This window comes from Mandrillus leucophaeus, unplaced genomic scaffold, assembly GCF_000951045.1.
Source record: "Mandrillus leucophaeus isolate KB7577 unplaced genomic scaffold, Mleu.le_1.0 Scaffold1092, whole genome shotgun sequence".
Lineage (NCBI taxonomy): Eukaryota > Metazoa > Chordata > Mammalia > Primates > Cercopithecidae > Mandrillus > Mandrillus leucophaeus.
Window position 1 is genome coordinate 588,453 of NW_012099121.1, and position 17,976 is coordinate 606,428.

At 37.6% G+C, this 17,976-nt stretch overlaps 1 protein-coding gene across 3 annotated transcripts in view; it reads left to right on the plus strand.

The window, feature by feature from the left end:
- Window positions 1-15,084, plus strand: part of ZNF292 (zinc finger protein 292) — a 104,480-nt gene extending 89,396 nt beyond the window's left edge. For 2 of the 3 annotated variants that reach the window (XM_011988911.1, XM_011988904.1), the window contains one exon: window positions 6,032-15,084. In XM_011988911.1, the coding sequence (XP_011844301.1) occupies window positions 6,032-13,183 (7,152 nt within the window). In that variant the 3' untranslated portion in view covers window positions 13,184-15,084. Of the gene's footprint in view, window positions 1-422; window positions 578-6,031 lie in introns of all 3 variants that reach the window. The other variant, XM_011988920.1, reaches the window with a different exon arrangement.
- Window positions 15,085-17,976: the final 2,892 nt, after the last annotated feature.

Below are 17,976 nucleotides of genomic sequence, written 5' to 3' on the forward strand. Positions count from 1 at the left end.
TGTCCATTATGGTAGTCACATTTTAGTTGCTGAGTAGCTCCATGTTGCTAGTGGCTATGCCAGATATAGAACTGTGCTAGTGGACAGCACAGATATAGAACATTCCCGTTATCACTAATAGTTCTGTCGGGTAACACTATTGCAGAGAATTTGGGTTCAGAATTAGAGTATATAAAAAAGCAGTTAAAAGTATGAATAGCTTTGGAAGTTGGCAGTGGCAGCAGCCGCCTTTTCTGTTGTTGCTTTTGTTGGTTGGTTGGTTTTTGAGAGAGTCTTCCTCTGTCATCCAGACTGGAGTGCAGTGCTGCAAATCACAGCTCACTGCAGCCTCAACTTCCCAGGCTTGAGCAGTGCTCTCACCTAAGTAGCTGGGACTGCAGGTGTGTACCATCACACTTGGCTAATTTTTTTATTTTTTGTAGAGATGGGGTCTCACGATATTGCCCAGATTTATCTCCAACTCCTGGGCTCAAGCAATTCTCCCTGCCTTGGCCTTCCAAAGTGGTAGGATTACAGATATGAGCCACCACACGTGACCTTCGCAGCAGCCTTCTTGACAGGGATAGTATGCACCATGGTAATTGCTCTTTGCCCAAAAACCTTGCTGCTTGTTGCAAGAAATTTTTTTCCCTTTGTTTTTTTACTTTCTGAAATCTTATCAAGCAGAGGTTTTATCTTAAAACTAGAATCATAGATTATTATTATTTTACGACTGAAGAGACCTTAAAGTTAAGCTATAGTGATTAGATTTTGGTGTAATAACTCTCTTCATTTTCCACATAGAGGTTAACCTCGATGTAGTGATTTGGATTAACTGGTAACCCCTTTTTTTCTCTTTTTGATATGGAGCCTCCCTCTGTTGCCCAGGCTGGAGTGCAGTGGTGCAATATCGGCTCACTGCAACCTCTATCTCCTAGGTTCAAGCGATTCTCGTGCCTCAGCCTCTTGAGTAGCCGGGATTACAGGTGGACACCACCATGCCCAGCTAATTTTTGTATTTTTAGTAAAGACCGGGTTTTACCATGTTGGCCAGGCTGGTCTCGAACTCCTGACCTCAGGTGATCTGCCCACCTCAGCCTCCCAAAGTGCTAGGATTACAGGCGTGAGCTGCTACACCCAGCCAACTGGTAACCCTAAAAAATAAAAAAATAAAAAAAAAAAAAAATAAAAAAACTCCAGGAATTGAAGACTATCAGCCAGCTACTCATATGTTAATTTAAAATACAGTTGGCCCTCCACATTCATGGGTTCCACATCAGTGGATTCAACCACCTACAGATTGAAAATATTTAGGGGTCAGGTGTGATGGCTCACATGTAATCCCAGCACTTTGGAAGACTTAAACCCAGGAGTTTGAGGCCAGCCTGGGTAAAACAGTGAAACCCGATCTCTACCAAAAAAAAAAAAAATTAGCCAAACATAGTGGTGTGCCTGTAATCCCAGCTACTCAGGAGGCTGAGATGGGAGGATCACGTGAGCCTGGGAGGCAGAAATTGCAGCGAGCCAAGATCATGCCACTGAACCAGGTTCACTCCACTGCACTCCAACCTGGGTGACAAAGTGAGACCCTGTGTCAAAAAAGAAAAGGAAACAAAAATTCTATAGAGTTCCAAAAAGCAAAACCTGAATTTGCCACAAGCGTACTATGTTGAATCTATGCAAATGAAGTAGTATGTAGCCATTTATTAGGTATTATAAGTAATACAGAGATGGTTTAAATTATGTGAGAGGATGTCCATAGTTTGTATGCAAATACTATGCCATTTTATATAAGGGACTTGAGCATTGTGGATTTTGGTATCCACAGGAATCCTGGAACCAGCGCCCCCAGATTCTGAAGGACAACTGTAATTAACATCTTAAATCCTAATTGAGATCTGCAAAGGAATTGGAGCAGATAGCTTGGGATCTTTTTATTCATATAGTATACTCTTTCCTAGACTCCTTGAGGTTTAAGAGTTAAAAAAATACATCCCTGCCTTTAAGGATTTTGTAGTCTGTTGATGGAAACTCAAAACCAATAGCAATATTATATGAGTCTTTCTACTAGAGTGGAATCTTGATCTGGTGAGGGTACATTACTTAGTGCAGTTCCTGGTATAAAAGTAGATTCTGAATGAATAAAAGAAGTGGGCCATAATAACCCACTTGTCTATTTTCGCTACTCAATTAGTAATGACTAAAGAGGGAGGAGAGAGTGTTCCTAGTCACAGAAAAAACACATAAAGTAGTATCAAGATAAATGAGAGAATGGAATATTTGGGTAACTACAGGTAGCTCAGTTGTTTGAGTGGAGGGAAAGGTGAAAGAGGAAACTAGAACAGATGAGGCAGTGGTCAGACTGTGAAGTCCTTTTTGTATTCCACACTAAGGTTTGTATTTTATTCTGAAATATGTGGTAATTATTCAAAGAGTTTTAAAACCGGGTAAAACGTGATGTTAAGAGTGGGTAGGGAAGGACTGGATAGGATGTTACGTGGGAAACTAAAAGCAACATGTAAGCCTTGGATAGCTTTAGGTCAAGGATACTAGGCAACCAGAGGAAAGGAACAGAAAAGGCAATGGGAAGAAGGTACAAAAGACAAACCTTTCTGTTTTCCAGAACTTGTCTGGTGCTGTTCTTTTCCTGGAAAGGGGTTGAGTGTCTGTTCCTCCTCTGAATTCATGTCACTTAGCTTTCTGTTCTTGTGACTCATAAATTTAAGCTTGTGCTATTAGTATTTATGATTAACTTATGAATTAAGTAGATTTTTCTGGGCAAATCACTTAATTACATTGTCTTTATAGAAAATTATTGTGAATTCAAATTCAACTTTTAAAACTTACCTGCTGTATAGCCAGTTTATGATTTGAATGTTGCCTGTTCACTTGTTTTCAAGTACACACATGAAAGGTCAGAAGAAAAAAAATTGTAAAATATAGTTTATTTTGTTTCTTTGACATTATGTAAAGGTTTCAGGTTTAATTACAACATGAAAATGTTTTTAAAGCACATTTATTGAGGCGCCTCACCGTTAATGAATCGAAATGACCCTTCAAATTTAGTCGCAGACTGGATTAGAATAGAATGTCAGTGGAATTCCCCTTTTAAATAGTTTAGGTGTGTCTTGTGAGCAATAAGTAGAATTCTTTTTTGTTGTTTTTGTTTTTGTTTTTGTTTTGAGATGGAGTCTTGCTCTGTCGCCCAGGCTGGAGTGCAGTGGCGCAATCTCGGCTCACTGCAAGCTCCGCCTCCTGGGTTCACGCCATTCTCCTGCCTCAGCCTCCTGAGTAGCTGGGACTATAGGCGCCCACCACCATGCCCGGCTATTTTTTTTGTATTTTTAGTAGTCACCGGGTTTCACCATGTTAGCCAGGATGGTCTCGATCTCCTGACCTCATGATCCGCCCGTCTCGGCCTCCCAAAGTGCTGGGATTACAGACGTGAGCCACTGCACCCGGCCAATAAGTAGAATTCTTACCAGCTTTTGCCATTCCTGGAGAAGAGGCTCAACATTCATATGATACAAATAGTTACCTTCTGCAAGACAGATACCCTTCATCCAGAAATCCTTCATTCTCTGAATCTTTTTTTTTTTTTTTTTGAGACAGAGTTTCACTATTGTTGCCCAGGCTGGAGTGCAGTGGCGCAGTCTCAGCTCACAGCAGCCTCCACCTTCTGTGTTCAAGTGATTCTCCTGCCTTAGCCTCCTCAGTAGCTGGGATTACAGGTGCCCGCCACCACACCCAGCTAATTTTTTGTATTTTTAGTAGAGACTGGGTTTCATCATGTTGGCCAGGCTGGTCTCGAACTTCTGACATCAGGTGATCCACCTGCCTCAGCCTCCCAAAGTGCAGGGATTACAGGCATGAGCCACAATGCCGGGCCTCTCTGAATCCTTTTTTAAATTCATTTATTTCTCCATCATTTCCTGAATTTCTGAAGAATCACACCCCTTCTCAGAACTTTCACCAGTAAGAACTTGTACCAGTTCTTCTGACATTATTATATGTGCCTTCAGTATTACTTTTAATCATCTTTATGGTTTACTTGGCCATTAAGTCCTCCCAGACTTATTTGTGCCTTTCCGTGTGTAGAATGCAGCTTCACAGACCACCGGTAATTTTTTTCTTTCTTGCATATCGTAATAGAGGAGTGACCTAATTGTTCACCCTTAGCAGCCCCATAAGGCATGTAACAGAGATGCAGATGTTTTACTGTACAAGTTTTAAGACACAGATCTATCTAGGAATAGTATAATATATACAAGTTTATATGAAATCTAGAGACACCCATATGGTCCCACTTCGTTCCCAGTTTTCATCTTCCCTGTCATTTTTTAAAAATTATTATTCTTTTTAAGAGACAGGGTCTTGCTCTGTTGCCCAGGCTGGAGTGCAGTGTGCAATCCTAGCTTACTGCAGCCTCAAATTCCCAATTTCAAGCAATCCTCCTGCCTCAGCCTTCTGAGTAACTAGGATTACAGGCACATGCTACCATGCCCAGCTAATTTTTTGTTTGTTTTGATAGAGATGGGGTCTTTCTGTATTGCCCAGGCTGATCTCAAACTCTTGGCCTCAATCAGTCCTTCCCACCTTGCCTTCCCAAAGCACTGGGATTACAGGCATAAGCCATGAGCCACCATGCCCAGCCTTTTTGTTTTTTTGGAGACAGGGTCTCACTTTGTCACCCAGGCTGGATTGCAGTGGTGCGATCTCTGCTCACTGCAGCCTCAGCCTTCCAGGTTCAAGTGATCCTCCTTTCTCACCCCCACAGGTAGCTGAGACTACAGCTGCATACCACCACACCTGGCTCATTTTTGTACTTTTTGTAGAGATGGGGTCTCCCTGTGTTGCCCAGGCTGGTCTCGAACTCCTGAGCTCAAGTGATCCTCCTGCCTCAAAGCCTTCCAAAGTGTTTGGATTATAAGCATGTGCCACCGCCCCCAGCCTAGCCTATCATTTTAAAAATAGGTCTCATCATACTATTCTTTCTATTCATTTTCTTTTTGGTCATTGTGCTCTTGCTGTTTCTAAAATCAAGGTCAATTCAGTATCCCAGGCTCCTTTTCCTTTTAAGTAAAAATACGTTTGCCCTACAAGTTTAAGCTTGTTTTGGTATAATATTTACTTCTTAACTTATGATAATACAGGCCCTATCAGTTCTCTCTACCTATTTTCTTTGTTGCCTTTTGATCCTGTATCATACATATTTTATTCCAATGAATGTGGCCACATCCTGTGGCTATCTTATTTCTCATTTATCTTTGTTCCCTTCTTGTCTTTAAAACCTATTTTTATCTCTTTACCCTGTGTGTCTTTCAAATGACTCTTACCTTTGTTATTGCTATCTAATAATAATAGTTTAAGATGCTAATTCAAAAGAAAAAGTATGTTGGGCTATGTCTACCCCTACTTCTAATTCTTAAGCTGGTCCCGCTATGAGGTAGGTAATTTGACATTCGCTTTTATGATAGCACTAGAATCTCCACTCTTAGGGATTAGTACCTTATTTTATGGAAGCAAACTATTTCAGTACTGATAAGTTTGGAAATATGGGGATGTTCTCAGTTTTGTAATTAGATTAGGAGGGTTTTGTTTCAGAAAGATTGCTTATGCAAACAGGAAGAGTTACAATAAGGATGACATTTATTGATCATTTACTATGTGCCAGACATTATACTAAACTATAACACATACTTAATCTCCTTTAATACAGCAATTTAATGAAGTTTAAGTGCTGTTTTGACCTCTGTTTTATAAGTGGGATATGAAAGGTCAAAAAAGTTAAATTAACTTCCAAGTTTGCCTAGCCATTAAATAATTTCATACCCAGGTCTTAGCTTCTAATACTTATGCGTTTTCTGCCATTCTATGCAGCTCATTTTACATACACACATAACAGACTAAGCTGCAGTGCTTTAGAAGGGGAATCCTTTCATAAGCTGCTATTGCAAGATTTGAGAAAAATCTCAATCTTAACTAAATTCTGAAATAAATTAGTGTTGATTAGTGTAGCTTAAATTAACATTTCCTATTTGCTTTTTCACAGACTGAAGGGGCTGGACTTGCTACCTGTATAGAACTGTGTGTAAAAGCTCTTCGCTTGGAGTCTACAGAAAATACTGAAGTGAAAATATCTATTTGCAAGACCATTTCATGTTTGTTGCCTGATGATCTGGAAGTAAAACGTGCTTGTCAGCTGAGTGAATTTCTTATTGAGCCTACAGTAGATGCGTATTATGCTGTGGAAATGTTGTATAATCAGCCAGACCAGAAATATGATGAAGAGAATCTTCCAATACCAAATTCTCTACGCTGTGAGCTGTTACTTGTATTGAAAACTCAGTGGCCCTTTGATCCAGAATTCTGGGATTGGAAAACCTTGAAACGGCAATGCCTTGCATTAATGGGGGAAGAAGCATCCATTGTGTCTTCAATAGATGAACTGAATGACAGTGAAGTATATGAAAAAGTAGACTACCAAGAAGAGAGTAAAGAAACTTCTATGAATGGACTTTCTGGTGGAGTTGGTGCTAATTCTGGCCTTCTTAAAGACATTGGTGATGAAAAGCAGAAGAAGAGAGAGATAAAACAGTTAAGAGAGAGGGGATTTATATCTGCTAGGTTTAGGAATTGGCAAGCCTACATGCAGTATTGTGTGCTGTGTGACAAAGAATTCCTTGGTCACAGAATAGTACGACATGCTCAGAAACATTACAAAGATGGAATTTATAGTTGCCCCATATGTGCAAAGAACTTTAATTCTAAAGAAACTTTTGTCCCTCATGTCACACTGCATGTTAAACAATCTAGTAAAGAGAGACTAGCAGCTATGAAACCATTAAGAAGATTGGGAAGGCCTCCAAAGATCACAACTGCCAATGAAAATCAGAAGACTAATACTGTGGCTAAACAGGAGCAGCGACCTATAAAAAAGAATAGTCTCTATTCAACAGATTTTATAGTGTTTAATGACAATGATGGTTCAGATGATGAGAATGATGACAAAGATAAATCCTATGAGCCAGAAGTGATTCCAGTCCAGAAACCAGTACCTGTTAATGAATTTAATTGCCCTGTAACTTTTTGTAAAAAGGGCTTTAAGTACTTTAAAAATTTAATTGCTCATGTAAAGGGGCATAAAGATAATGAAGATGCTAAGCGCTTTCTTGAAATGCAGAGCAAAAAAGTTATTTGCCAGTACTGTAGGCGGCATTTTGTGAGTGTTACTCATCTCAATGATCACTTACAGATGCACTGTGGCAGTAAACCATATATCTGTATACAGATGAAATGTAAAGCTGGTTTTAATAGTTATGCCGAGCTTTTAACCCACCGAAAGGAGCATCAAGTCTTTAGAGCAAAATGTATGTTTCCTAAATGTGGAAGAATTTTTTCAGAAGCTTATTTACTGTATGATCATGAAGCACAACATTATAATACGTACACTTGCAAGTTCACAGGTTGTGGCAAAGTTTATCGTTCTCAGGGTGAGCTGGAAAAGCATCTGGATGATCACAGTACTCCTCCTGAAAAAGTGCTGCCTCCTGAAGCCCAACTTAATTCATCTGGAGATTCCATTCAGCCTTCTGAAGTGAATCAGAACACAGCAGAGAATACTGAGAAAGAAAGATCTGTGCTTCCTTCAGAAAATAACATTGAAAACAGCTTATTAGCAGATAGAAGTGATGCTTGGGATAAAAGCAAAGCAGAATCAACTGTGACCAAACAAGACCAGATTTCTGCCTCTGAGCTCAGGCAAGTTAATGGACCGTTGTCAAATGGTTTGGAAAACTCTGCTACTACTCTGCTTCAATCCAGTGAAGTAGCTGTGTCCATTAAGGTGTCTCTCAATCAGGGGATTGAGGATAACTTTGGAAAGCAAGAAAACTCAACTGTGGAAGGCAATGGTGAATCTCTGGTCACAGACTTACATACACCAGTTGAGGATACTTGTAATGATTTATGTCATCCAGGTTTCCAGGAGAGAAAAGAACAAGATTGCTTTAATGAAGCCCAGGTTACTCAGAATTCTTTAGTAAATTCAGAAACTCTCAAAATAGGTGACCTTACCCCACAAAACTTAGAAAGACAAGTGAACAACTTGATGACCTTTTCTGTGCAAAATCAGGCAGGATTTCAAAACAATTTACCAACTTCCAAATTTGAATGTGGAGATAATGTTAAAACATCATCCAATCTTTATAATTTACCTCTTAAGACATTAGAAAGTATTGCATTTGTTCCGCCACAGCCCAATCTAAGTAATTCATTAGGAACCCCATCAGTGCCTCCAAAAGCTCCAGTTCAGAAATTCAGCTGCCAGGTCGAGGGATGTACTCGAACCTATAACTCTTCACAGAGTATTGGGAAACACATGAAGACAGCACACCCTGACCAATATGCTGCATTTAAAATGCAGCGCAAAAATAAAAAAGGTCAGAAAGCTAACAACTTAAATACACCAAATAATGGAAAGTTTGTTTATTTTTTGCCATCACCGGTGAACAGCTCAAATAATGCATTTTTTACATCACAGACCAAAGCCAATGGGAATCCTACTTGTTCGGCCCAGTTGCAGCATGTCTCGCCTCCCATTTTTCCAGCTCATTTAGCAAGTGTGTCAACTCCATTGTTGTCCTCAATGGAAAGTGTCATAAATCCAAATATAACTTCTCAGGATAAAAATGAACAAGGTGGTATGTTATGTTCCCAAATGGAAAATTTACCTAATACTGCCTTGCCAGCACAAATGGAAGATCTAACCAAAACAGTTCTGCCTTTGAATATTGACAGTGGCTCAGATCCTTTCCTTCCTTTACCTGCAGAAAGTAGTTCAATGTCTCTCTTCCCTTCACCAGCAGATAGTGGGACTAATTCTGTTTTTTCCCAACTGGAAAATAATACAAATCATTATTCCTCACAGATGGAAGGAAACACTAATTCCTCCTTTCTAAAGGGGGGTAATGGTGAAAATGCAGTTTTTCCTTCACAAGTGAATGTTGCAGATAACTTCAGTAGCACCAATGACCAACAGTCTGCACCTGAAAAAGTTAAAAAAGACCGTGGGCGGGGCCCAAATGGGAAGGAAAGAAAACCTAAGCACAACAAAAGGGCTAAATGGCCTGCAATTATCAGAGATGGGAAATTTATCTGTAGCAGATGTTACAGGGCTTTTACTAATCCCAGATCACTGGGTGGGCACTTATCCAAGCGATCTTACTGTAAACCACTGGATGGAGCTGAAATTGCTCAAGAACTTCTGCAGAGTAATGGACAGCCTTCTCTTCTTGCCAGCATGATTCTCTCCACAAATGCAGTAAATTTGCAGCAGCCACAACAATCTACCTTCAATCCAGAAGCATGCTTTAAAGATCCATCATTTCTACAGCTGCTTGCTGCTGAAAATCGCTCACCAACATTTTTACCAAATACATTTCCTCGACCTGGCGTGACTAACTTTAATACCAGTGTCAGTCAAGAAGGTAGTGAAATTATTAAACAGGCTTTGGAAACTGCTGGCATTCCCAGTACATTTGAGGGTGCCGAGATGCTTTCTCATGTTTCAACAGGTTGTGTCTCTGATACACCACAAGTAAATGCAACAGTGATGCCAAATCCAACTGTGCCACCCCTGTTGCAGACTGTATGCCATCCAAACACCTTGCTGACCAACCAGAATAGGACATCAAACTCCAAAACTTCCTCCATTGAGGAATGTAGCAGCTTGCCTGTTTTTCCAACGAATGACTTACTACTGAAGACTGTTGAAAATGGTTTGTGCTCTAGTTCATTTCCTAATTCTGGTGGGCCATCACAAAATTTTACCAGTAACAGTTCTCGTGTTTCTGTTATAAGTGGTCCTCAGAACACAAGATCCAGTCATTTAAATAAAAAGGGAAACAGTGCTTCTAAGAGAAGAAAGAAAGTTGTTCCTCCACTAATTGCACCTAATTCTTCCCAAAACTTGGTAACAAGTGACTTAACAACAATCGGACTCATAGCAAAGAGTGTTGAAATCCCAACTACTAACCTTCACTCAAATGTAATTCCAAGTTGTGAACCTCAGAGTTTGGTGGAAAATCTAACACAGAAGTTAAATAATGTTAACAATCAGTTATTTATGACTGATGTAAAAGAGAATTTTAAAACCAGTATTGAGTCCCATACAGTGTTAGCCCCTTTAACATTAAAAACTGAAAATGGTGATTCCCAAATGATGGCTTTGAATTCATGCACAACTTCAATAAATTCTGATTTGCAGATTTCTGAAGACAATGTTATACAAAACTTTGAGAAGACTCTTGAAATTATTAAAACTGCTATGAATTCTCAAATACTTGAGGTAAAAAGTGGATCTCAGGGTGCTGGTGAAACATCACAAAATGCTCAAATAAATTATAACATTCAGCTTCCTTCAGTAAACACTGTGCAAAATAACAAATTACCTGATTCTTCTCAGTTTTCCTCCTTTATAAGCGTCATACCAACAAAAAGTAACATTCCTCAGTCTGACGTATCACATAAGGAGGATCAAATACAGGAAATTTTAGAAGGCTTACAGAAACTAAAATTAGAAAATGACCTGTCCCCTCCAGCATCCCAGTGTGTACTGATAAATACATCAGTGACACTGACTCCCACGCCTGTTAAATCAACTGCAGATGTCACAGTTGTTCAGCCAGTTTCTGAAATGATAAACATTCAATTTAATGACAAAGTTAATAAACCCTTTGTGTGTCAAAACCAAGGCTGTAACTACAGTGCTATGACAAAGGATGCACTATTTAAGCACTATGGTAAAATTCATCAGTACACTCCAGAAATGATTCTTGAAATTAAGAAGAATCAATTGAAATTTGCTCCCTTTAAATGTGTAGTACCTACATGTACAAAAACATTTACAAGAAATTCTAACCTCCGGGCACACTGTCAATTGGTGCATCATTTTACAACTGAAGAAATGGTAAAGTTAAAAATTAAAAGGCCTTATGGAAGAAAATCTCAGAGTGAAAATTTGTCGGCCCCACGAAGTACACAAGTGAAAAAACAGCTAGCTATGACAGAGGAAAATAAAAAGGAATCTCAGCCTGCTTTAGAATTGAGAGCAGAGACCCAAACTACCCACACTAATGTAGCAGTGATCCCAGAAAAACAACTTGTAGAAAAAAAAAGCCCTGACAAAACAGAAAGTTCTTTACAGGTGATTACAGTTACTTCAGAACAATGTAATACAAATGCACTCACAAACATACAAACCAAAGGACGGAAAATTAGGAGGCATAAAAAAGAAAAGGAGGAGAAAAAACGAAAGAAGCCAGTTTCCCAATCCCTTGAGTTTCCAACAAGATACAGTCCTTACAGACCTTATCGATGTGTTCACCAGGGATGCTTTGCTGCCTTTACAATACAGCAAAACTTGATTCTCCATTACCAGGCTGTACACAAATCAGATCTACCTGCATTTTCAGCAGAGGTCGAAGAGGAAAGTGAAGCTGGTAAAGAAAGTGAAGAAACTGAAACTAAACAAACTTTGAAAGAATTTCGATGTCAGGTAAGTGACTGTTCTCGAATTTTCCAAGCAATTACTGGCCTAATACAACACTACATGAAACTTCATGAAATGACTCCTGAAGAAATTGAAAGTATGACTGCTTCAGTGGATGTTGGGAAATTTCCGTGTGACCAGTTAGAGTGTAAATCTTCATTTACTACATATTTGAACTATGTTGTTCATCTAGAGGCAGACCATGGAATTGGACTAAGGGCAAGTAAAACCGAAGAAGATGGTGTATACAAATGTGATTGTGAAGGCTGTGACCGTATATATGCAACCCGGTCAAATCTCCTCCGACACATTTTTAATAAGCATAATGACAAACATAAGGCTCATTTGATTCGCCCAAGAAGATTAACACCTGGCCAGGAAAATATGTCAAGCAAGGCAAACCAGGAAAAATCAAAGTCCAAACATCGGGGGACGAAACACAGCAGATGTGGAAAGGAAGGAATAAAAATGCCCAAGACCAAACGAAAGAAAAAAAATAATTTAGAAAACAAGAATGCAAAGATTGTGCAGATTGAAGAAAATAAGCCTTATTCTCTGAAACGTGGGAAGCATGTATATTCTATAAAGGCTAGAAATGATGCCCTGTCTGAGTGTACAAGCAGATTTGTAACCCAGTATCCATGTATGATAAAGGGATGTACTTCGGTTGTTACAAGTGAAAGCAATATAATTAGACATTATAAGTGCCATAAATTATCTAAGGCATTTACATCACAACACCGAAATCTTCTTATTGTATTCAAACGGTGTTGCAACTCACAAGTAAAGGAAACGTCTGAGCAAGAAGGTGCTAAGAATGACGTGAAAGATTCTGACACGTGTGTATCAGAGAGCAATGATAATTCAGGAACAACAGCTACAGTTTCACAAAAGGAAGTTGAAAAAAATGAAAAAGATGAAATGGATGAACTAACAGAATTGTTTATTACAAAATTAATAAATGAAGATAGCACAAGTGTAGAGACCCAGGCTATTACTTCTTCAAATGTGAGTAACGATTTTCAGGAAGATAACCCCTGCCAACCAGAAAGACAAAAAGCAAGTAATTTGAAGAGAGTTAATAAAGAAAAAAATGTCTCACAAAATAAAAAAAGGAAAGTTGAAAAAGCTGAACCAGCATCGGCAGCTGAGTTAAGTAGCGTGCGTAAAGAAGAAGAAACTGCTGTTGCCATTCAAACCACTGAGGAGCATCCTGCATCTTTTGACTGGAGCTCTTTTAAGCCAATGGGATTTGAAGTATCATTTCTGAAGTTTCTTGAGGAGTCTGCAGTGAAGCAGAAGAAAAATATTGACAAAGACCATCCAAATACTGGAAACAAAAAAGGATCCCATTCAAATTCAAGAAAAAATATTGATAAGACTGCTGTGACTAGTGGAAATCATGTGTGTCCTTGTAAAGAAAGCGAAACGTTTGTACAGTTTGCCAATCCATCACAGCTTCAGTGCAGTGGTAATGTAAAAATTGTTTTAGACAAGAATCTTAAAGATTGCACTGAGCTTGTCTTAAAGCAGCTTCAGGAAATGAAACCTACCGTCAGTCTGAAAAAACTTGAAGTACGTTCAAATGATCCAGATATGTCTGTTGTGAAAGATATCAGTATAGGTAAAGCCACAGGCAGAGGTCAGTACTGATAATTAATGTAGTATAAATACATCATTTACCATTTTATTTTAAATAGGAAGCCATCAAGCATGCTAGAATTGTGGAACTTTCATTATATTTTTTGTTGTTGTCATGAATTAACCTGGCCAAAAAAAGAAAACAACAAAAAAAAAACATGACATTGTCATGTAAAACTTTTTTTTTTATCCCTATGGGACTTGAGGAACAGAATCAGTACTTCAGTTATTGTAAATAGCTAAACCTCAAATTTCTATCACCCAATTGCCCTTTTCATGAACTAAACAATTATCTGTGTGATTGGTATGTTTCACCAGGTCACTGCTCATGTATAACAGTACTCTTTATTTGTAGATACCTTTTTTGTATATATTTATTATTGTAAATCATGTGCTGCCACCAGCAGTCTGTAAGTCTAAACTATTAAATGACACATTTATATTTGGAATTTTAATTTTTAACTAAGCGATCAAGTTTTTTAAATTGTTCTTTTATTGTTTTAAATTAAGAACTTTTTGAACTAAAACCAGAAGCTCTGCCATAGTTCATTGATTTTTACATGAAACATTTATTTACAAGATGATATCAAGATTACTTTTCACAAAATAGGCACATTATATCAACACTTTGCTCTGCTTTGTAAATTTGCCATCCAGGATTTTGGGGTGGTATTCATGTGAAATTAAAGCAGATTCTTTAGCAGTTTCCTATAGCTACAGTTTTGGGTTTTTTTTTTTTTTTCCTCATTGCTTCTAATTGGATATAGTTACTATGAGTCCATGAAATATAATGGAAATGTGAATAAAGAATTTACTACATTGAAGATTTTAAACATTTGGTATTAAAAAAAAAAATCCTTTGTGAATGTGATAGAAAACTAGTAGTGTGGAGCAGTGTAAATATTTGAGGTGGTGATTTGTGAAGTAGCCCAGTATTGCCTTAAATAAAATCACATTTCATTTCTTGTTTTATACATGTGATCTTATAAAGATTTTTTGTTTTGTTTTCCATTTTCTGAGATTTATAGATTGGTGTATAGCTTTAAACTGTATAAAGTTTTGTGGAAAGATTTTTTTAAACATTTTTATAAATCTTAAAATTGATATCATCAAAGTGAGCCCATCTTGTGTTTATAAAATACAAGAGTCCTTAACATTTATAATTACATAGATAAAACACTTTCTATAAGGAAGTTGGATGTTTTGATTTTACTGTTTATAGATGTTAGATTGTACAGATTTGTCTGTATTTCTCACCATATCTAATGATACTTTTTTCATTAGATTGGTCTTCAAGAGCAGTATTAGTTACAATTATTTTGGTTATTCAGTATATAGTTAGCTCTTACAGTTTAGCTTTATTCACCATATTTATACTGTGGATTCACAGCCAGAGGTAGAGGTTATTCCAGGAGAGTTGATGACCTTCATTTAAAGTCCAACTAAAATCAGTACTAGAAACAAAAGAAAACATCCTTGCAATATTTACTTTTGTTTCTGTTTGCCATAAATAGTAACATTGTTTTTTTTATTTTGTGTTTGTTATAAAACAGTTGCATTCACAATATTATTGGCCTGAGATATTGATGATATTGTGATGGTATGAAAATGTGTACATTCCCTGTGCAACATCAGATTTGCAGGAAAAATGAAGCACTTACTGAAATCGCTGGTACTCTGAATAAATAAGCATGGTCAAGGAGTGAACTATTTTCTTTTGGAAATTTCTTTTTAATTTTTATTATTAAAGTATAATTTTATTTTTAGGGCCTTTTGGGTTTTATTGACTAGTTCATTTCACCTCTTTAAGACTTACTACCAATAAGCATAAAACTTGACACGTTAAAATCCCTGCCCTTTGGTAAGCCCACTGTTATTTATTAAAATAAAAGTTATTTTATGGGTGATTAATACATGGGTTTTCTTTTTCCTAAATTAACAATAATTTAAATAACTGAGTAATTTTAATATTAAATTTTTGTTAACAACTGAATGTTTCCATACAGTTTTCTTAGAAGTTGACCTAGCTCTTAAAGGTGGGCACTTGGCAAAACTACTCATATAGCACAGTAGCAAGTAGGTTTATTTCTGATCATTGTAACTATGAGCCACTGTTAAGTGAAAATGCCAGTGTATTGGGGCTTTTCTTTTGCTCATTAGCTTAAGAAAATTTATAACTAGACATTTCTGTAATTGTTCTACATGTCATAGGGAAGAGTTTGCCAACATTTAATGAAATTTTTATATTCCAGGTAATGTATGCTAAAGGTAGTTATGAGAGAGTAGGCTTTTTAGCATGAAACAGAAAAATCAAATTATGGTAAAAAAAAAAAAAAAAGATATGAATTTAAAGAACAGCATGTTGGTAAATTTTGATATGGAATGTAATGTCTAAGTATTAAAAAAGAATCATAAAATATATTTTTTTCATGGTATACTTTCCCCACCTATTGTCTTGAGATATCTTCTGCAGCCTAAATTTGCTAAAGTTTTGTCATTAAAAAGTAGGAGTTTTTCCTCTTCTGAACCCCCAAAGTTTGCATATTACAGGTCAGAATTGTGTTATTCAAAATACATCGTCTTAAGTGAAATGTAACGGTTTTTGAAATTTTCAGCAGTGTTAAATTTAACATACATATGTTATTTTAAAGGGCTGGACAGATTTTTAAGGCAAATTTTTATCAAGCAGTCACAGTGGCTATAGATAATAAGATGAAAGGACAATAATACAATACCTAGGGACATCAGAAAGAATGCCCTATTTTTCTGGAAAAGGAGGTAGGTAGGTGTGAAAGTCTTTGTAAAAAATATGAGTTTTGAAAGATGAGTGAATGCTCATTGGTTCAGGGGGACAAGAGAATTTCAGGCTTGGAGGTAAAGCATAATTGCAGTATTGCCAGTGGGCCACTTGTTAAGATAGGAAGTTGAAGAAGGTGAAGCTGAGGAGGCAGATGGGTGGCGGGATCAGGAATGTTCTTGTGTGCTGTATGAAGTCTTTATTTTCGTTTTTGAAAATTGTTATTGGATGCGTGCAGATTGAACAATTTAATCAGTATCAATTTTAGATAATTGTCATGGTATAGTGGATAAATTGAGTAACTTGGAGATTACTTAGGGGAACCTAAGATAGTCCAGGAAAAAAATGATGGGAGCCAGAAGAAAGGCCAATGAAGTTGGGAAAGAGACTAATGGATAAGAGAAATACTAATAAGTAATGGCTAAGGCAGCCTGTTTCAGCATGTTTATTATAGTGAGAGTATTGCTGTGATGAAGTTTTCTAAATTGTGTTCTGTAGTTATCTCTCTCTCTCTCTCTCTCTCTCTCTCTCTCTGTCTCTTTTCTTTTTTTGGAGACAGAGTCGCGCTGTGTTGCCCAGGCTTGGTGCAGTGTGGCGTGATCTCGGCTCACTGCAACCTCTGCCTCCCTGGTTCAAGTGATTCTCCTGCCTCAGCCTCCCCAGTAGCTGGGACTACAGATACATGCCACCACACCCAGCTAATTTTGTAGTTTTGGCACAATCTCGGCTCAATGCAACTTCCACCTCCCAGGTTCAAGTGATTCTCCTACCTCAGCCACCCAAGTGGGTGCACACCACCACACCCGGCCAATTTTTGTATTTTTACTGGAGACGGTTTCACCATGTTGGCCAGGCTGGACTTGAACTCCTGACCTCAAGTGATCCACCTGCCTCCACCTCCCAAAGTGTGGGTATCACAAGCATGAGCCACCACACCTGGCCTCTCTTAAAGAATTTAATGCGTGTTTGCATATTAAAGACAAAAGTTCTGTAAATATGTAAAAAGTTAAAAGTCAGACTTAATTGACTGTGAGAGCATTTTTCTTCTTTTAATGTTAATACTTAGTTATATCCCACTGAACTGGCATTCTAAAGAACACACTTTGAGAAATGCTGATCTTAAACAGCATTTATTCAACCAGAACTGATAATCAACATGTCTTCACCAATTCAATTGTATCAGCTGTTTGCAAATGGTGATTTTTCTGATTGTTAATTTATATGTCCCAATCGGTTGATTCCTTTGCTGTTTTGGTTGTTAATGTTTTGAATATTTCCCGGTATTCAAGTAATATTCATTGAGTTTCAAGTAATTGTGATTAAACGGGTATTCAAGTAATATTCATTGAATTTCAAGTAATTGTGATTAAACGTTGATTAAAATCCAGTTGTCATACTTACCAGAAGCCCCTGCCTCTAAACATTCTTATCCTACTTCCCATTTCCCACTCTTCTCATTTCATTGAACACAGTAACCTTCCTTCCTCACTTCAAAGCCTATCTGGAATGCTTATTCCTCTTAATTCTATGGCTGACTTCATATACATCAGTTCACAGCTTAAATGTCACCTCATCGGAGGGACACCCGGATCATAAAGTTTCACATGCCCATTCTTTACAACAGATTTTTAAAAAATACTTTATATCTTCAACACTACCAGTCAATGAAGAAAATAATACCTGTGTTCTTCAATGACTTTGCAACAATCAAACCCCATATCACTTCCAAATCTTGAATTCAATTAATTTTTCTAGCCACAAACTTGTAGCTCACCTGCTCAAGATATCTCCACTAAAAAAATACTTCTGCCTTTTACTACCACTTGCTGACTATTCATCAGCTCACTCCTGTCCTCAACTTGTTCAGCTTAGAAACTAAATCCCATTGTTACAAGCACTCCTTTGCAAATATCCTCAGACCATACACCTCTCCCTCTGTCATGATCTGGAAGAATCCCCAAACATTCTGTCTAGAGCAGTGGAATGGAAGAAAATTATTCCGGGAGAT